We start from the raw sequence: 22,884 nt of genomic DNA, 5'->3' as shown, positions 1-22,884 counted from the left end.
AACAATGCAGTCCATTTATTCATGTTTGCTAATGTTAATTTCAACATTCACTAATACTTAATTAAAAACTTGTTAACATTAGTTAAATACGAACAACTGCACAAAGATTAATAAATACAGTAACAAATGTATTGTTCATGGTTAGTTCATGTTATGTTGACTAATGAAGCAATTCGGTAACACTTTACAATAAGGTTAATTTATTAAACATTAATGTAAGTATTAGTGAGGACAAGGCCTCAGAGAGCATCAGAAATCTCCCCTTCCGAGCCACTGAGAGAGATCGAACCTCTAAATAATGAGAACAGACATAAAGCAGGCCGACGGCACCACCATCCACTTCAGCACACCGTCCGTGTCTGAATCTACATCAGGAAAACACAGCACAATGAGGGAGAGTACAGCTAAAGATAATCTCCCTCATGTTGTTCTTTCTTCTTTATTGTGAAGAAAGAAGTTTTTGTCCATATAATTAAAGTCAATGGGGTCCAAAACAACACTGGGACATTTTCCAATATATGTTCTTTTAGGCTGAGTAAATGAGGACTGAAATGACAGTTCCTGGATGAGATATCCATTTAATTGTGATTTATTTCTCTTTCTTAACTAGGGTCAAGGTTTGGCTGTATATTATGCTTAGGCTAACTGATGTAGCTTTTTTTTATTATTATTTTTATTAAGAGATATTTTGATACAAAATGAGACTAAAAATTAAACCTTTTAATGATTAAGAATATACAATAAATTGATTGTAAATCAGTTAAAAAAACGTTTCACTTTCCAAACAGTATGCAGTGTATAGTATGCAGTGTGCAGCAGGTGAACGCTGCCACAGACTGTGTTTTGATGATGATGATGAAGTGTTCACACTGCTCTGGAATGCCATCTCATCTCACACACACACAGCACTGAGTAATGAGGCAGTGATGAGTGCATGGGTCAAAGGTCAGAGAACTGTCTCAGCTGCTGCCGAGGAGCCGTGATGACACAGCAGAGAGAGAGAGAGTGTGTGTGTGTGTGTGTGTGTGTGTGTGGTGAACTAATCCGCATTTATGCACACAGTCCGAACTGAATCCCCTTCCATTGCTTCTCAAAACACACACACACACACACACACACACTCAGCAGGAGGGAACCGATGCATATGAGCATCTCAGGAAAGATACATTAATTATGAGAACACAGTACAGCACACCTGCACACACAAACACACACACATTTGTGTCTATAAGATACCAAAACCTTATAGACCTTTTTCACAAAAACCGGAAATACGTAATCGTTGTGGAAACGGAGTTCCCATCACTGTCGACACATTAGAAAAACCTACTCTGTGAGGAGAAAATTGATCAGAGAGTCTTCAAAACTTCGAAAAAATGTAAACTTGTCATGGTCCAGTTGTTGATGACTTTGTAAAATGCTGTGGTGATGCTTGTCTGCAGCTGATGTATCTAAGACCAAAGATATGACTATTGATTTCAGAACTGAAGCTCATTCTTCCCAATATACGTTCATTAAAGGTAAGAAGGTGGAGTGTGTGGAAAGTTATTCATATTTAGGGAGTATTATTTACAATAAACTGCATTTTGATGTGAATACCAGAAAGAAGTCTGTCAGTTTTATTCAACAGTTATCCTGAATTTTTTGCACTGCTGTTGCTATAGAACGATCAAAGATGAAGAAAAATTATACAAATATTAATTTATCCCTTGTACACTCAGATTGTTAAATACTCAGAATGGTATATATTAATATTTTAAATTTATATGTAGCCCACTGTTGTGTGTTCTTATTTATCTTGTTTTATATTGTGGTGTATATTTTTATGTGCTTATTCCGCTGCATACAAATATCTTAATAAAGTTGAACATGAACTAACGTTACTTCAAAAATACACAAAACATAAAAAATAAACAAACAATGACGGCTTATTAGTGAATGGTGACATGAGAAGTACAGAAGATCACAGGATCAATAACATCCCGCCAGATTGCCTGAATCCAGTTCCTTCGAACTTCATCGACGGGAAAACGACAGGTATGGCTGCTTTTGGGAATAACCAAAAAGATCGGTACGCAACAACTCTCACTAGTTGCCTTCGGCGCTATCTGTTATGAATGGAGCGGAAGAAGATTACCACGACAATTGCGTATTTCCGGTCACAAATACGGAAGTTGTGAGAAAGGTCTATTAAGATAGAAATATTTGCCATTCAAACGCACTAATTTATAGTGCACAATCACTGCATATAATTATGACCTGATAACAGCAATCTCATGATCAACAGTGCTGGCGATGAGACACAGGTAAGCAAAAGTTAAACTCAAATTTATGCAAATGAGGAATCACCGGTTGCAGTGACATCCAATGGGACGCTGATGATTATGATGGATACAGATATTAATCAAAAAGTGTGAAATGACTTTTGTTTCCTGCTGATGTAATCAAGGCTGTGTGGGCGGGATCAAAAAAAACTGAACAACAAAAAAATGTCTATATTAAATCCTGATTCAAGCTCCATCTACATTATTTCTAACTAAATATGAAGAGTTCAGATGCAAAAGCCTCTAAATGCCATTTGAAATTTTCTTCTTTAATGATGATTTTTATCAAACTTGTATATTTAAGTTCATTAATTTCACTTAAATAACAATTAATATGTAATTATCATTGCCATTTAAGTGAAATTACTGAACTTAAATATACAAGCTTGACAAAAATCCTCATTCTAGAAGAAAATTTCAAATGGCACTTAGAGGCTTTTGCATCTGAACTCTTCATATATACATGCTAAATGGACCAAAAGCCCACCAATGAGATTTGTGTAATTTAATTTGTATAATTTCTATCTATCTTAATATATATATATATATATATATATATATATATATATATATATATTATGGTGTATATAGGATATACAGTAAGAACGTGTATATATATATATATATATATATATATATATATATATATATACGGTATATATATAGTATATTAATTACAATATTATTAATAATATAAATCTTAGTGTATATACATTGTACATTGTAATTATTAATAAGCATGCAACGTATGTTATGTCGCTATATTTTGAAGGTGTGTATCGTTAGTATTTCACATTATAATATGATTTCAATTGTATAAAGTGTGTGCTAATATAATATTCTGCCAGAAAGCTGATATCTGAACAAAACACGACGAAGAACTCCATTAATCTCCAGAGCTATGAAAGAGAAAAGCAAGGATCAGGCTTATCCCTCAATCCTCTCTGCTCAGGACACACACACACACATCACACACACACCCTTCGGTGTCAAACCGAACGCCAGTCAAAAGACGAGTGAGCGCTTCACACTCAGGCTTTTTCCTTTAGGAAGCGCAGAGAGACAAACACCTCAGACACGGATCCGCGCCAGAACCGGAGGAAATCTGAATCTGTGTATGTGTGTATCCGACACACACTCGCTGGCACGACGCCTCGATCACACACAGGAAGAGACACGACGACATCCAAAGCCTTTTATCTGAGAGCTAAAATGCAATGAAAAGGTAAATGTGGGTATAAATGAATATTTGTAAACCCATTAAAGTGGAGGTGATGTTAGCGGAGTCTGAAAATACCCACGCTTTTGTGAGTGTGAGTGTGTGTGTGTGTGTATAAGAGTCCTCACACTGATTTCTGGCTCTCGTCACCTAGTGAAGCTTTAGCACAGGAAGAGGAATTGGATGCAAAGAGACGGCAGGTGAAGATACACACACACACACACTCTCACACACGGGCCTTTTTACAGCAGGGCTTTTAACAAGGGGCAATTAACACTTTGACGTGCAACAAGGAGAAAAGTACTCGAGCAGACAAGCAGCTAAATATCAGAGAGACATGAGGAGTAATCACACACACACACACACACACACACACACACGCACATAAGTGTAAATCACCGCTTTTTCAACAAAAAAATAACATCTCGAGTTAAACATCAAATCATAAATGAGTCGTGAACGTTGCAGCGAGTCAAACAGAACACACACACACACTAATATACACATATACAGCGGCCGTAAGAGAAGGTGAACACTAATTAACTAATTTATTGTAAAGAACGAACATTTAAACGGTTCCTATTCTGCTTTTTCACACGTTCTCCTCTATATCAGTGTCAGTGTTTCTGAACTTCTGAAACGCCTCCATTGTAGTCTTGAGTTTCTTCCAGGAACAAAACGACACAATATTCCTCATTATAGCAGAATAAAGGGGCGGGGCCTGGTTGAGTTATTTAGTAGTGTGTTAAAGCTACACTGTGTAACTCATTTAGTTTATTCTTAGCTAAAAACACTTAGTTCTTTCAAAAATATATGTGCTCATTAATGTATATTTACTTCGTTCAAGTAATAAAGTATTCTCGTGAGTGTATAATATGCCATTGAAAATACATACGGGAGAGGGGTTCAAATGTCGGTCGCCATGTTGCCCCTCCATCTTGAAAGTACATTAGCCAAAGAGGGACATAAACGTTGATTCAAGCTTCGCCTTTCGCGTTTACGTTTGAGTTAACACTCATGGACGAGGTCGAACTGGAAGCCATGTTAATCTTGGACTACATTGGCCACCGTAGGAGTTAAAACGAAATCGGAATTGAGAGGAACAGAAACTAACATTCACTGGATGGTCATATACCTTTTCACTGCTAGATGGGGGTAAAAATCACACAGTGTAGCTTTAAACTGGTGGTTATGGTAAGGGGCGGAACATTTCCCAAACACACTCGAAGCGCTCGACCAATCACAACACACTGATCCAGCCGACCAATCAGAGAACGGTGTGCTTTTCAGAAGGAGTGTTACTGACAGACTGGGAAGAGAGGAGCCGCAACAATGGAGAATATGAGGAAAATAATCAACATTCAAGCAGGAAAACCTGTTCTAGTAGGGACAAAAACAACACCAAGAATCCAGAAACAATCATTAACAAATCATAATTTAATTGCTTATAATCATCATTAAGAAGAAGATGAGCTGCAACACATTTCTTTTTTGTCAGTTTCATTAACACCAGAAGAACCCAAACAGAACGTCTGATTTCACATCTGATAAAACTGAGTTCATGAGGGAAGTTAAAGCTAATACTTAATGAACTCAACAATATATATATGAAGAGTTCAGATGCAAAAGCCTCTAAGTGCCATTTGAAATTTTCTTCTAAAATGATCATTTTTATCAAGCTTGTATATTAAAGTTCAGTAATTTCAGTTAAATGGCAATGAAGATTACCTATTAATTGTCATTTAAGTGAAATTACTGAACTTAAATACACAAGCTTGATAAAAATGGTAATTTTAGAAGAAAATTTCAAATGGCATTTAGAGGCTTTTGCATCTGAACTCTTCATATATATATATATATATATATATATATATATATATATATATATATATAAATTATTTAAAAATAGAAACAATCCAAATGTGTTAAGTGGATAAATTACTGAAATCATTCAAATAAAAGTATAATAAATTATGTAAAAGTGCTTTACTTTATTTATATTTTTATTTTAATGTATAACATATGATGTAAAATAATTCAAGCAAAAAAATCTAGTTATTTACTTTTTAGTGATCAATTTATATATATATATATTTATAACACAATACATTCATTCAAGAAAAGAAACAGAGATGGGGGAGAAACTAGTTTGAATTCCCTCATTTCACATCAACATGAATCTGTGCTTCATTTTATCTTCAACGATAGCCAACCAACACCAGCACTCATGTGTGAGGAGGAACGAGTGGACAGCTGTGTGTGTGTGTGTGTGTGGCCTTGACCAGTAACCTAATCACAGTCTGAAACTCTGCACAGGAAACGGACACACACACAGATTCCTAAGATATTTCTACAGCAGACCCCCCCCCCCCCCCCCCCCACACACACACACACACACACACAGATGTTTCCATATCAGAGCACCACTAAACTGCAGCTGTATTCCTTCTCTCACAAACACACGCTTTGAGTAAATGACCGTGAGCATCTTTCTCTCTGCAACGCAATAAAAACCCGTCTGATCCGACTGCTGTGTGTTTGTGTGTGTGTGAGAGAGAAATATGTTTATTTGTGTTGCTGTTAACTCATATTCACACAGTAACTCACTTACATCCACACACACAATAAACAACCACACAATAATAATTCATGTCAACTCTGAATATAATTTCTTGCCGTTATTATTTTTACGTGTTATATTACAGCATATGACCAGCTGAGACCCTCCGAGTGTGTGTGTGTGTGTGTGAGAGAGAGAGACTTCTTCGTTCCCGCCCCGATTAGATTAATAAACAAGATTTTGCTGTGCAATTGCTAAGGTGTTCGAAATGTTAAAATGTCGCATGTTTGTGTGTTGCTATGCCGTTGCTATGGTGCTGTGGGTGGTTGCTAGGTGTTTTCTTACCATCACGCATGAAAAAACAAACGCTGCTTAATTAGCTCACTATAGAGCTGGTAAGTCCCGCCCCCTCAGCTAACCCCGCTGGACCTCTAGGTTGAAAAATCGTCAATGCAAGTGAATGAGAGAAAAAAATTATTTTCTGATCCCGTTTGAATTTTGCAATAAATGTGAACATATGTTGTCTCTGAATTTTTGATATAATTTTTCGTGTAAATAATGCTACAATTTAGCGGGTAGAATTTTCATACGGTTAGACTTTGCGTGAGAGCACTTTGTGGACTACAGCTCTTTCGACGTGTTTGATATACATCACCCCCACTAGCACACGGATCCCGCTAAACATACCTGTTTCTTTGGTGTGCTTCACCGCCTTCTTTCAGGGAGAGAACAAACTAGTTGAGCGTGGTGAAAACCGTGATTTGTGGAGGGAAAATGTGTTATTATGCGGCGACGTCACATATGCGACGTGTAGTCTTTCTCGTTATGTCCATTCCACAACTGCTAGCCAAAGAATCATACAATATACTGTCAAACTCGTTACATGAGAAATTATATTAAAAAATTCACAGACAACATATGTTCACATTCATGGCACAATTCAAACGGGATCAGAAAATAATTATTTCCTCTCGTTCACTTGCATTGACGCTTTTTCAACCTAGAGGTCCACTTGGAGTTTTACGGATGGGCGGGACTTACCAGCTCTATTACTCTGAACTGAATTAGCCACACCCACAGGAAGTTGAACGTCATTCTACACAGACGTTCAAAATATATAATGAAAATTTTCTTTATCAAGGCAACATTGAAAGTTTATCTTCTGCAACTTTGCTTATAGTTAAAAATGAGTTATCTGAATTTCGTAAAATTTCAATTGTTTTTAATTCTCCATCCTGTTTGCAACTCGATTCAAATGAAGGAGTTGAACTGGAATTTAAAAATATTAATTCAATTCTAAATGACACAAAATAAATAAAATGAAATAAAAGAAATTTTTTTATTTTTCATTATTTGTATTTTATAAAATATATTTTAAATAATTTAAAAGACTTAAAAAGCAAGTTATTATTGTCGTTAACTAAAACTACTGTAAATCACACACACACACTCTCTAAATCCTGATTTTGGCGGCGTCCGAGGTTTCAGGATTATCTCTGGTCTTCCCTGAAAGTGTGTGTGTGTGTGTGTGTCGTGACCCAGAGCGCTGGAAACGTCTCCCCTCGCTAGTGAGCCTCTGTTTGGAGCGCGACCTCAGGGTCACACAGGGGTCAAAGGTCAGACCTGTGTGGTCAGGTACAAGGAAGCGGTCGATCCGCACTGACAGCGACGAGAGGAGAGCGGAGGATCAAGATTTCTGCAGAGACTCTAATAATAGAGATTTTAAAAGCGATGTGAAGGATGAAAGAGGCGGGCAAGGAACGACACACACTGATATCAGTTTCTGCATGTAATTCACACACCCTTCCCAGAATCCCTTTATTAAGGCAACACTGAAAGCTTGTCTTGTGCAACTTTGTTTTATAGTTAAAAATGAGAATTATCTGAATTTCTCTAAATTTCAATTTGTTTTTAATTCTCCATCCTGTTCGCAACTCGATTCAAATGAAGGAGTTGATCTGGAGTTTGAAAAGGAATATTAATTCAATTCTAATTGACACAAAAATAAATAAAATGAAATAAAACATATTTTATTTTATTATTTATATTTTATAAAATATATTTTAAATTATTAAGATATAGAATTATTAACCCTAATAAGAGGGATAGGGATGGCGGCTTTAAACACCACTTCATATTTAATGATTGACGAGGAAGCGTTGAAAGCGTTATTATCGTCGTTAACAAACTAAATCACACACACACTCACTCTCTCACTCATTCATTCACTCTCTCATTCACTCACTTCACTACTTTTACCCACAATCCTCTCTGAATTCGAGTGTACATTCGATGTACACTCGCTGAAGCCCTATTTCCCACAATCCAATGCGGAGAGAACTGAGCGCGCATGAAAGTTCGGCGCGAGCAAGTTTAAACCAGAGATTACATTACATCCAGTGGAGGATTTGAAAAATATCCGTTAATCGTCGTTTTGAACATAATAACGGTCGCCGGAGGGCGCTCGACGACACGTCATCTGTGAACGTGAGAGTTAATGTACAATTTCAGTCGATGAAACTACAAAGCTGGCACGGAGGTATAATTACAAAATAAAGTCATTACGATTGTTATTGTTGTTAATATTATTTTATAAAGTAGGTAATGTAAGATAAAAGGAGTTTTATCAGTACGTCTGCGTCCGAATTCACTCACTTCATCTCCTTCACTCCTTGCAGATATAGTGCACTCAAATGCCATACACTATATAGGGATTAGTGAATGAGTGAACGAGTGAGCGGTTTCAGACACAGCACAAGTGTACATCGAATGTACACTCAAATTCAGAGAGGATTGTGGGTAAAAGTAGTAAATGAATGTAGGGAATGATGTTGTTCACTCAGAATTCGGACACCACTACAAAATGGCCGACACCCGATGTAGTGCACTATATAGTGGATAGGGAGCGATTTCAGACACAGCTACACACTCACTCTCACTTACTCACTCACACTCTCTCACTCACTCTCTCACTCACTCACTCACTCACTAATTCTTACACTCACTCACTCGCTCACAATCACTCACTCACTCACTCACTCTCACTCACTCACACTCACACACACACTCACTCTCACTCACACACTCACTAACTCACTCTCACACTCACTCATTCGCTCACACTCACTCGCTCACAATCACTCGCTCACTCACTTGCTCACTCACTTGCTCACTCACTCACTCACTCACTCACTCACTCGCTCACAATCACTTGCTCACTCACACTCACTCACTCACTCACTAACTCTTACACTCAATCACTCGCTCACACTCACTCGCTCACAATCACTTGCTCACTCACTTGCTCACTCACTCTCACACTCACTCACTCGCTCACACACACACTCACTCTCACTCACACACTCACTAACTCACTCTCACACTCACTCATTCACTCGCTCACTCACACACTCACTCACCCACCCACACACACACGAGGACCGTCTCATGATGATATCAGTTTCTGCATGTAATTCACACACCCTTCCCAGAATGCTGAGCGACACCGGATTTGAGCGCGTCACAAGCGCTGTCGGATGCGCTGCACTTCCCTGTCACTCATCCTCCCGACGGTCCGCCTTCCTCTGATGGGTTTGTCTTGTAAACTGTCAGGAAAGATTAACTTCTGAAGACCTGCTGGCGACCCGCAAACACAACCAGTGAGAAAACTTTCCTCAAACTCCCGCTCGCTCCGGCCGCATCACTTCAGACCGCATTAATCAGGAGCGTTGCCATGGCTGCCACTCCTCTGATGTCAGAGGGAAGCGTGTCATTTCCTGGATGTTCAAATACGGAGGACTTTCTGAAGAGTGAAACTGTCAGAACATCGATCTGTGTGTTTGAAGGACAACGACTTTTGACTTAAATGTTCAGCCAGAATAACCAGAACAAACTTCTGAACACGACAGACACAAGCAGTCGAACGGGCCGAGCACACACTAACCAGCACTCGGCATCACAACAACTGCAACAATGTGCAAGTGAAGCCATAATGGCTGAAAAACTAGTAAAAAGCAAGAAACTTCTATTATAATAATCTTGTTATATAGTGTACTTTTATACATAATACATCTTATATACTATATATATATATATATATATATATATATATATATATATATATTATATTACATATTATATACATACACACATACATACATATAATATAATATGTATGTATGTATGTATGTATGTTTATAATATGTATTTGTACATATTTTAATATATTTAGAATATGAAGTATTATAGAATATCAAATATTTTTTTAATTAAATTGAATTAAAACTTAATATATTTGTAGTAAAATGTCCTATATACATATTACATTTAACAATCTTGTTATATATTTTATTTAGTATTTATATACATAATGCATTTTATATGCTTAATATTTATATCTTTTAATTTTAATATATATATAATCTTTTAATATATATATATATATATATATATATATATATATAATTAGGTCTGTGCAAAGATTAATTGTGATTAATCGCATCCAAACTAAGTTTGTGTTTACATAATATATGTGTGTACTGTGTATAATTATTTTGTTTATATCAATACATTTGCATGTAAGGATATATTTAAGAATTATTTGCATGTAAATACTATATATATATATATATATATATATATATATATATATATATACAAATATATATATATATACATAATTCAACACATTTTCTTAAATGCATGAGTGTGTGTATTTATATATATACAAAATAATTATACACAGCTCACACACATAGGCCTATATTATGTAAACATAAACTTTTATTTTGGATGCGATTAATCGCATTTAATAACAATCTTGTTATACATTGTATTTTTATACATAATGCATTTTATATGCTTAATATAAATTGCATATATTTTAATATGTATTTTTATGTTTTAATCAATTTAAAATAAAAAACACCTTTTTAATTAAATCAAATTGAATTATTTTTTATATATATTTTGAGTAAATTGTTATAATATATATATATATATATATATATATATAGAGAGAGAGAGAGAGAGAGAGAGAGAGAGAAATCTTGCAATTTCATATATAATTTATATTTCTGACAATATTTATCATACCACAGAGTAAGTAAATAAGATGTCTTCAGTTGTAATATATTATATATATATATCTCTATAAAATGACGTATGGAGTGGTTAAATTGAAACAGGTCCATTTCTTGACGTTTTATCTGGTGTTTGAACATCCATATGTCTCTTCATATAAACATGATGGGCTGGTGAGAGATTGTGCGCGCACACACACACACACTCACACACTCATATATGTGCTTTAACAGAAGCGTGTTACAGAGGCCATCTGCTATCGGCTGCAATGCAAACACACACCGCTTGTTTATTTATTTATTCCACTACAGAAACTCCAACAGCTGCTATTCACTTAAAATATCACATTTAACATTTATTTCACATAAAAGATGCAGAATAACTTCCAACGCCGGTAATAACTCAACAATGACGGCTGTAATTACTATTGATCAGTACTAACTTTTTCTCTCTTAGGAAAAATTTAAATATCAGGATCTCAAGAGACTCGATACTTTGATAACTTTGGATAAAAATATTGCAGAGAGCGTGCTCATACATCTCTAGTCCAACAAATACTTCAGTACATATAAATAAACTAGATACATAGAATTTTTATTATTATTTAAGTCATTTATATGGCTATTAAAGCCATATTTATCACATTTATCAATATTAAATGTCAATCACACTTTAGATTAGCGTCCAATTCTAACTATTATCTATAATAACTACACTTTAAAAAATGCTGGGCGGTTTTAACCCATCTTTGGGTCAAATATGGACAAACTCAGCCATTGGGTTAAATGTTTAAATTATATTTTCAATCCAATATTTGGGTTTGTCCATATTTGACCCAAATTTGGGTTAAAAAAACAGCATTTTTCAGAGTGTATGATTTCTGCATCAATAAACTCCTAATTAGTGGTTATTAACAGTTAATAAAGGAGTTGTTCAGTTTCGGTATTGTAGGATTAAGGGATGTAGAATATGTTCATAACAGGGTTTGTACAGATACTGTAAAATAACATTTATTTCAAGCTCTACTTTTTTGGTTTTCAAGGACTTATCAGAAATATCACTTCTCAAACAATGTCTTTATTATCTTCCAAATTCTAAAAAAGGATAGATAAACAAAAATAAACAAAATGGTACAATTGAAGTGCAGCGGATGCAATGACTGTATAACTTGTATAACCATAGAAAGGATACTATGACAAAGATATCGCTTTCCTTGTTCAAACTGATTTTTTTCTCCCATGAATATATAATTGACCAGAAGAATGAAAGCTGTATCATATACTTAGATATTTATGAGCAATATCAAACTCATATCCATGCAGAATGGCTCTATATCTACATCAGGCGGACTGCAGCTTTCATTTAGTGTGAAAAAAATAGTTTTAATCAAGAAAATTAAACACTAATTTCCCATACTGTATATTGTCTTTCAATAATTCAAGCACTTTCAAGTACATTTCATAAATATGTGACATAATATATATATAATGTGACATATATGTCTGTTTTCAAGGGTTTCCCATAAATTTCCAAAACTCAAATTAATTTTAAGCACCGTGTACGAACCCTGTCATAAGGCATTAATATGTGCTTTATAAGCACTAATAAACAGCCAATATCATAGTAATATGCATGATAATAAGTAACTAGTTAATAGTGAGAATTTAAAAAAAGTGTCTCAATGTCCATTCATTCATTCATTCATTCATTCATGCATTTCTCATCAAACCATCTTACTTGCGTTGATTTACAGCTCACTGATCAAAATGATTCTGTGCTGAAGTAAATGCTACACACAAAACAAGTCATTTCTACATGGAAATGTTAGTTCAGACAAGAACAAAAACAAATGAAACAAAGTAAATCTTATAATAATCAATTCAAGCTTTAGAAATTAAAGCGTAAATATCAACAATATAAAATTAAGTAGAACCTACTCAACTTTTCTGATACTGGTGTTCCCATCATGCACTGGGGCATGAATAAATAACAAGGTTGAATTTTTCAATGTTTTCCAGCTGTTTATACACTGTTTTATCGTTGCTTTTGTTTGGTATCTTGACATTTTGTGACATCTGGATTCATTTTCAACTCAAAATGACACATTCACACTAAAAAAAAAACAATCAATCAATCGAATGTTACCGTCATTGTGTATTGTGCACCAAGTATTGAGGTCTCAGTGTGTTCAACTGCCATTTTACTTCTATTATAAAATCTATACTAGTGATGGGAAGTCCGGTTCTTTTCCGCGAACCGGTTCTTTCGGACAGTTCGTTTTAATGAACCGGTTCAAAAAACCGGTTCACCAGTTCTTTTACGTCATCACGTAATGACGTCAATTCTATCATCCCGGCGGATAAAAATACTTCAAATTAAAGGGCATTTGTAATCACAACTTCAGTTAAATAATAGTATGCATTGTCATAATCATCTTGGATAAGTTTCTTACATTTACATTTTGAAAACGAACCCTGCTGCAGCCTAGGCGATGTGCTAACGCGGATGTTTTACATGTTTTAAATATATAAAATGCATAAATGGTCTTCATCATTTTATTTGTCATTAAATAAACTTACATTTCGCCGATTCGCCCTCTCATTTAAGTCCTGGGTTCACCCGTACTACTGCGTGCTCGTATATCAGCACAGGATCAGCCGGCCGAAAGAAAGTTCTGTTCAGAGACGGTGCTATCACGCATGCGCAGTATCTCCAGCTCATCGGTTCTCCGTATCGAACGTGTCCGAAAGAAACAGTTCTTGGTTCTGTACTAGTGATTCAAGAACTGCAACAACCAGTTCTCGACTCGAGAACCATAGCATAGGCCTGTGTGTGCTGACCTGAAACCTGAATACACAGTCGACAAAACTAAATCGATGCATGTCGGTCTCCAATATAGCCTTCTGTAGCCTATGCAGTGTATATATATCATGTTTATAATGTGTTAACATAACGAATTAAACATATATGTTTAATTCGTTTTGTTAACACATTATAAACATTTACTAAGCAGTGCACCAAACCTTGGCAAGAGTTTACATCAATGATTTATATTGTTACTTACAAATTAAATGAGCTGTTCCTGAAAATATTATTTAATAATAAATGTTTAGTAGTTTGACAGTTTTAGAATCCAATCATTATTTCCAATCGTTAAAATAATACAGTGATACAGTAATGTGATAAACATGTTTCCAAAATGTTTTATTTTGTTACACTTACTGATGTTTAACTAAAGACATGGAAACGTACATTTCGTCCCTCAGAAAACAATGCACGCATGCTCAGCTCATCAACTCATCAGTTCTCAGTGTGTCGAACGTGTCCGAAAGAAACAGTTCTCGGTTCTGTACTGGTTATCCGACCGCTGTACCTGTATGTTCGGTAGTGCACGCATGCGCAGTATCAGCTGCTCGTGCTCATCACTTCTCTCGTCACCAATATATGTCTCCGTTCAGTGAAGTTTTTGAGTTACTGAATAAAATGTACTAATGGATATTGGTTTATTTCGATTCGGAGGGACTGTCAGGCATGTCTGAAAGTGAGTAACTTTAGTAACTTGTGGTTTAGCGTTGACGCAAGACGCGAACTGTTTCGAACGATTCAGTCCGATTTAGTGTACTGGTTCGACCGGTTCACTAAAAAGAACCGGTTCAAAAGAACGATTCGTTCACGAACCGGCCATCACTAATCTATACAATATCTATTGAATTATTTACTTTGATGTTTCTACAGTGTTGCCAACTTAATGCCTTTTTCGCTATTTTAAGCGACTTTTCAGACCCTTTAGGCGACATTTTCGTACTTATCACTCAACTAGTGATGGGAAGTCCGGTTCTTTTCCGCGTACCGGTTCTTTCGGACAGTGCGTTTTAATGAACCGGTTCAAAAAACCGGTTCACCAGTTCTTTTACGTCATCACGTAATGACGTCAATTCTATCATGCCGGCGGATAAAAATACTTCAAATTAAAGGCATTTTTAATCATAACTTCAGTTAAATAATAGTACACATCGTCATAATCATCTTGGATAAGTTTCATACATTTACATTTTGAAAACAAACCTGCTGCAGCCTAGGCGATGCGCTATTGCGGATGTTTTACATGTTTTAAATATCTAAAATGCATAAATGGTCTTCATCATTTTATTTGTTATTAAATAAACTTACATTTCGCCGATTCGCCCTCTCATTTAAGTCCTGGGTTCACCCGTACTACTGCATGCTCATGTATCAGCACAGGATCAGCCGGCCGAAAGAAAGTTCTGTTCAGAGACGGTGATCACGCACGCGCAGTATCTCCAGCTCCAGCAAAGAAACAGTTCTTGGTTCTGTACTAGTGATTCAAGAACTGCAACAACCAGTTCTCGACTCGAGAACCATAGCATAGCTGTGTGCTGAGCTGAAACCTGAATATACAGTCAAAACTAAAAAAGCCTATATACGTAACATATATACATCATGTTTGTAATGTGTTAACATAACGAATTAAACATATATGTTTAATATGTTTAATTCGTTATGTTAACACATTATAAACATTTACTAAGCAGTGCACCATTAAAACCTTGGCAAGAGTTTACATCAAAGATTTATATTGTTATTTAGAAATTAAATGAGCAGTTCCTGAAAATATTATATTAGTATAATAATACATGTTTAGTTTAACAGTTTTAGAATCCAATCATTGTTTCCAATCGTTATACAAAATAGTACAGTAATTATGTGATAAACATGTTTAAAAATGTTTTATTTTGTTACACTTACTGATGTTCAACTAAAGACATGGAAACGTACATTTCGTTCCTCAGAAAAAAATGCACGCATGCTCAGCTCATCAACTCATCAGTTCTCTGTATGTCGAACGTGTCCGAAAGAAACAGTTCGTACTGGTTATCCGACCGCTATACTGTACCTGTACGTTCGGTAGTACACGCATGCGCAGTATCAGCTGCTCATGCTCATCACTTCTCTCAGCACCAACATATGTCTCCGTTCAGTGAACTTTTTGAGTTACTGGAATAAAATGTACTTCTGGATATTGGTTTATTTCGGTTTATTTCGAATCAGAGGGACTGTCAGGCATGTCTGAAAGTGAGTAACTTTAGTAACTTGTGGATTAGCGCTGACGCAAGACGCGAACTGTTTCGGACGATTCAGTCCGATTTAGTGTACTGGTTCGACCGGTTCACTAAAAAGAACCGGTTCAAAAGAACGATTCGTTCACGAACCGGCCATCACTACACTCAACTGCTTTTCTTTTGTTTAAATTTAAAGAATTTAGTTTGACCATTTTCATTTCATTTCTAGTGCGTATTACTTGTAATACTAACTATCTCAAAGGTTATTTCATTCCCGAACTCTCTCAATTCAGATAATTTTCCACATAGGCCTATAACAAAAGTAATCGTCCACTATATAGCTACTCGTTTTATTGTCTAACAAAAAATAAATAAAAAAATAGGAAATGAGAATTTGACATTTAGCTATATTATATTATATTAAAGCAAGTACGACGCAATGACGTCATTAATATGCGAATTGACGTATGACGTCAAATAGCGACATTTAGCGACTTTTACGGAAAACGTTAGCGACTTTCATTTGAAAATAGTTAGCAACACTGCTCTTTAAAACTGCTCTTTATATTGTTTAAATAAAAAGTTAATTTGTTTAAATTTACTTACCTTAGTTAAATAGATGTTACTTAATTCTATATGTGTAATTAAATATAATTAAGTGAAATTTACTTCAATTAAATGTCAAATGTCAAATGAATGTTGGGTTCAATAGTAAGTAGATTTTAGTTGATAATAACAGGCGAGTCGTACAGAGCAGTAGCAGAAACATTGACTTAAAATGTGTTTAAACAAGTTATGTTTATCAGTGATACCCAGTGCTTTTATATCTGAGACATCTTGAGTTAATGAGCAATTACAGAAACTCTTACCTGACAGCCGTGAACGCTGGAGTCTCGTGAGTAAGAGTACGACGCTCGCTCCGTTTTCCCTGTTACAAGAGACGAAAGACAGATCATTAGCACATCATTCATTACTCGACTCAATCTAAACATTTAAACACCGTTGATCTTCTGATAACGTCCTTTAAACCCGAAAGGACGGGCGACGATGGGACGAAACCAGCGAGTTCCCACACGGCCAGCTGGTGTGAGCCTCACACACACATTCAAAGACCTTCAAACATCACAAGCTCGGTTATCGTCGCTAGCGCTAGTCGGACGCTTTGACGAACAAACGGTCGGAATCTATTTGTGTTAAATGAAAGAATGAAGATGTTTGACTTGTGTTGTCGTTTTACTGATGTAGCGAGAACAAAGAAACATGAGGGAACGAGACGACAAGCGGTTCGGCTCCTTTGACTCAAGCGGGCATGGAAATCTGGCATTAGCAGAATAAAGACCTTCTCAAAGTCTCACACACACTCGTCTACAGGCTGTTCATTATATAGAGGAACATGCTTGAGTGAGTCCTGCCTTTAGATGCACTGGGACGGGCAGGAGCGCCGCCACACACACACACACACACACAAATACACACACTGCAAATATTGTTAAGGTCTTGTGACCTCATCCAGTCACAATCAAATGAGCTCAATTACGAAAGCCTGGTGATGTTCTCTTGACAGACCGACCTGACGCTGTTACGCTGTCTAAACCAACGAAATGTGTTTTTATGGCCTTTTGAGTAAAGACAACAGTGATATTCAAAACGCATCCATGCAACAGTAACTATATATATAGCAACTATATATACTATGGAAATCAACAAAAACAACAGATATTTACTAAAGAATAACCATAGAATAAAACTAAGTGCATATTACATCATTATAATAATAACAACTATATAATAATAAGAACTGTTATTATAATAATAACAACTATGTAATAAGAACTGTATAATAATAACAGTTTTGTGTCAAAAGCCCATTTGAATAAAGGCAATAAAGCTATTTAACAACTAACTTTCAAACACTTCAAGGTCTACTTTCCCTCAAAATAAATCTGCCAAACTAAAGTCATTATAACTGTAAACTCATCATAAATTAATTTGAAAATCTGTTGTCAGCTGTTGTTTTTTTCTAGACTTTTTATGTGTCAACAGCCCATCTATAAACTCTCTCTCTCTCTCTCTCTCTCTCTCACACACACACACACACACAGGAATCATTGTACTCTGTTGTAATCTGAACATTATCCAGGTGGCATCCCAGAACATGTTGAGTCCTCAAAGGTCAAACAAGAGGTCAACCACTACCACATGCATGACCTGCGTCCAAACACACAACACTCAGCATTCGGCGAATCACGATGCAGAACACACGAAGAACATCGTCTGAAGATCCCTGAAACATCCCACATGTGACTTAAGCATTTCATACACACAAACATCCTAACAATCTCGTTCTTCGGGACGTTTAACGGTTCCCGAAAACACAGCTTGTGTTTCCAATGCTTTTGCTGGATTCAGAAACACATCTTGCTAAATCCTGCTAATCCACAGGCCCGTGAATCTGGAAGTGGGAATGACATCCGGAAGAGAGCTGGAATGAGACAGGAATGCCACAGACGGAACATCACTCCGGAAAACACACACACATTGAGCACAGATGCTCACGCTCTTTCTGTGTTTGCTGTTACTTCAGTTCCAGATTTAAGACTTTTAAAACCTTTTGGAAATCAAAATTCAATTCTTAATTTTTTTATGGAATATCACAGTGTTTAAAGGGCACCTATTATGCCCCTTTTTACTAGATGTAATATTGGTCTCTGGTGTCCCTAGAATGTATTTGTGAAGTTTCAGCTCAAAATACCCCACAGTTCATTTATTATAACCATTTGAAAATGTCATTTTGGGGCCTGCTTAAAAATGACCTGTTTCGGAGGTATACGGCTTTAAATGCAAATGAGCTGCATATCCCCGCCCTGCCTTTGGATGAGGGCGTAACTTGATACCTATCGCAGTCGGTAAGCAGAATGGCTAAGAGAGTGAGAGACGCGCTGTTTTGAATGTCATTCAGCGTACGTTTGAATCGGAATATATAAATAGCACGAAGAGACTCCGGCAGAATAAACACAAATGAGAATGGACCAGTACGTCTCGGTATGGTTATTTGATACATTTATGTACTTTAGCGTTGTAATCGCGTTCCCTTTGAAATGATGGGCATGTGCAACACACACACACACAGACACACATAAACACTAATGCTGGCGCAATTTTTTTGAAATTACATACACATACTGTGATAAAGTTTGCTACGTACAAGCGAAATTACATTTATGCGAGGGACGGGGACCTGTGGCGTCATGTTTACTTGTCATACGGGTGCTTTTGTGGCAAATGTGAGGAGATGGCTAACATACAGAACAACAACATAGAGTATATGCAGTTTTTAATACAATATCTTTAAATATATATAAACGTGTGGTTACACACTATACAAACAAGGTTTAAATTATATAGCCTACACAGACATCCTACAACGACAACAACTTTAGACGCATTTGTTGTTGAATTGGCTGACATTGACTGAAAAGACTATTTGCTCAAAAATCATAAAACACACTTACTGTTACTGGATGTGACGGTGGATCGCAAACAGTAGATGACGATCCACAGTTGAGGATTAACTTTTAAGCTACAACAACAGGATTAACCCACGACAGAACACTTATGTTTCCAAGAGACATAACAGGTAATGAAGGATGGTGTGTACAGATCACCGAGGGCGGGGTCTAGGCCACAGCCACACTGTCAATCAAACCCCTGTCTCTCGTTCTACGTCACAAAGACCTGGATCTCAGAACAGCTCGTTCTGAGGCAGTGCATATGATTTATTGAGATTGTAAAAAAACCACTGGGTGGATTTTTATCATTCTAGTGTGGTTTTGCTCACACACTGCCAACACACATATATGTTCGAACACCATGTAAAAGTGAATTTTCCATAATAGGTGCCCTTTAAATGGTCATCATTACTGTGTTAATAATCTTGAATCAGAATAACTTCCAGCATCTCTTCTGTTCTCTGATGACTGTAACCTGTCAATCACAGGAGATCCACCAATAGCAAACCACAACCATACAATCAAGCCCCGCCCATATTTGTTCTTCCATAAGCGGTTTACACAGATATAAATCACAATAGGGAAGACTAGCACAACAAACAAAATAAAATAAAATACCATATGTCCATATAAAACAAATCCATACAATCAATCATACAAATATCACAGATAATTGTTTCTATGTTGTAAATGGCAATTTTTGAGTGGAAGGAAAAACATACTGTTTTCGTGCATGTCTCTTTAAATGCAAATGAGCTGCTGAGTCCCCGCCCCCTATCCAGAAGAGGGCGGAGCCTTTACAGCTCGTGTCTCGGATGATCTGCCAAAAACTAAAACGTCTGTTTGGTATTGATCATCATCTCTATTGCGGCCACGCTCCCGTTTATTATCTGCATGTGTTTATAAGTCATATCAGTCTTCTGAGCGCACACACACACATGGTTAAAGTCCCCGTGAACCGGAAGTCGCAAACGATTTTTCTCCAGTGCTGTGACGTATTTCCAAGTGAAACGGAATATTGAACAGAGGGCAGGGTTTTACTCTAGCGCTCCTCCTCTCCATCTCTCGCTCATTGTAAACTAACGGTTTGAGGGGAGTGGTTAAGCGTTTCCCCACCCAAACTGTGAAACCTACGTCATCAGAAAAAAGAAACGTTCCAGACCGGAAGTAACTTTTCAGATTTTGATTAAAGATTACCAAGGTAAAACATTTTTTAAATATATTTTTACTTGCACGGATTAATTGTTCACCACAAGACTAGTAATATGCGCTAACAAAGTAAATAGGTTCAATTTTGATTTCACAGGGACTTTAAGTCAAAAACACACAAAGTTCACACAAACACAATCGGTTATGTCTGTGAACGTAAACAGCAGGCAAAGCAATTGCATGTGTATATTAGATCCGTGTATTAAAGTGAAGACAGCAGTACCTACTGCTGTAAATGCTGTTAATATGAATCAAAAACAAAAGAAAAACTCAAAAATCCCTCACTGCTCTTGACCCAATAACTTCAGCAGATTTAATAAGATACATTTCTTATCTAAAAGCTCTGGAGAGGTGTATAGCTCACTCAGGGGCGGAGCTTAGCAAACAGGGCGGAGTCTGTCAGCAGTCGTGGGCGGAGCCTAGGCACAGTGGTGGAATGTAACGAAGTACAAATACTTCGTTACTTTACTTAAGTACATTTTTCACGTATCTTTACTTTACTTAAGTACAATAAATAGTGCCTACTTTTTACTTTTACTTCGTTACATTTTGCAGCAATTATTATACTTTCTACTCCACTACATTTCTACAACTTCTGTTACATTTTCGTTACATTTTCTGATCAGTTTTTCCCCTGCCAAAACGTAATCTGACCGTCGAGCCCGTTCTCATCCTAAAGCGCCATATCGGACGCTTTTGCAAAAGCGTAAATATCCAACGCACATGGCACCCTTTAACGTGAAATGAGACGCAGATATATTTGGGCAGATGGCGCCCCCTAGTGGTCTAACCCTTACACCAGTGACGTTTGGTTGCCATAGATACAGTATATCAACAGCACGGCCGGTCACACTAAATGCGTCTCACACGCAGTGTGTTTATCGTGCAACTCATACGCGAAAATTTGTTTTTACGTGCATAGGAAACACACCGTGTGTAATATAATATATGTTTGGTTTGGTTAGGATTATGGCAAGCCAAGAGGTTCAGAATTACACCATAAATGAATCGCGTTTACTGCCAAACATATTAACATATAGTAAGGATAAGCATGATATTGCCTAATTGCAAGCTTGTTTCAGAAATGGTCACGTTTTTTTCCATCATTATTGAACATCATTATAGGAGTAGGCTATTAGGTTGAATGAGTTAGAATTAAATGTTTTATTAATCATTAGAAAATAGACATTAAGATAATAAATTGTTATGCAAGTACTTTTACTTTTAATACTTAAAGTACATTTAAAATAAAGTACTTTTTACTTTTTACTTAAGTATGGTTGTCATTGTCTTACTTCTACTTTTACTAAAGTAAATATTTATCTGGGTATTTGTACTTTTACTTAAGTACTGAGATTCAGTACTTCCTCCACCACTGCCTAGGCATGAGTGATGTCACATCTCATTCTGAGACACTGTTTGAGATTTATGGGGAAAATTATGTGGTTGTGTACACACAAAAACTGTTGACACGTTCAAAAACAATATAAAAGTGAATTTTGCATAATAGGTTCCCTTTAAGGCAACTGTTTTGTATTACACATTTCTGATGTTGTTTAAATATGCAAATTGGGCATTATCTAATCAAATACATACTCATTTGCATAATCTGATCACTGGATGAAGCCAGATTAAAAACTCTTGTTTGATTTTGCTGACATACTAGAGTTTTTTGGGGGGAAATGAATCAGAAAATAAGAATCAGAACAGACATTTTCATCATGTTAATTAGGAATAAAATTATATAAAACTGTAATGTTTATGTAAAGTGGGGATATCTGCTTTTAAAGATATGGACTGACGTCAAATCTACAGACGCAACACTTAACCCTAAAACAGTATTCTGGATAAATGTGGGCAAAATAATTTTGATTTATTTTTTTTTAAATACTTGCCTTGA

At 36.2% G+C, this 22,884-nt stretch overlaps 1 protein-coding gene across 16 annotated transcripts in view; it reads right to left on the bottom strand.

Annotated features, from left to right (window-relative positions):
- Positions 1 to 22,884, bottom strand: part of tcf4 (transcription factor 4) — a 264,598-nt gene that overhangs the window by 91,942 nt on the left and 149,772 nt on the right. For all 16 annotated transcript variants that reach the window (XM_089123905.1, XM_089123906.1, XM_089123910.1 and 13 more), the window contains one exon: positions 17,136 to 17,194. In XM_089123905.1, coding sequence (XP_088980031.1) covers positions 17,136 to 17,194 — 59 coding nt within the window. The remainder of the gene's footprint in view (positions 1 to 17,135; positions 17,195 to 22,884) is intronic.

Source organism: Pimephales promelas, chromosome 19 (genome assembly GCF_988280905.1).
Source record: "Pimephales promelas chromosome 19, fPimPro1.hap1.1, whole genome shotgun sequence".
In the NCBI taxonomy this organism is placed as follows: Eukaryota; Metazoa; Chordata; class Actinopteri; order Cypriniformes; family Leuciscidae; genus Pimephales; species Pimephales promelas.
Note: the sequence above shows the minus strand (reverse complement) of the source record. Positions and strands in the feature narration are given on the sequence as shown.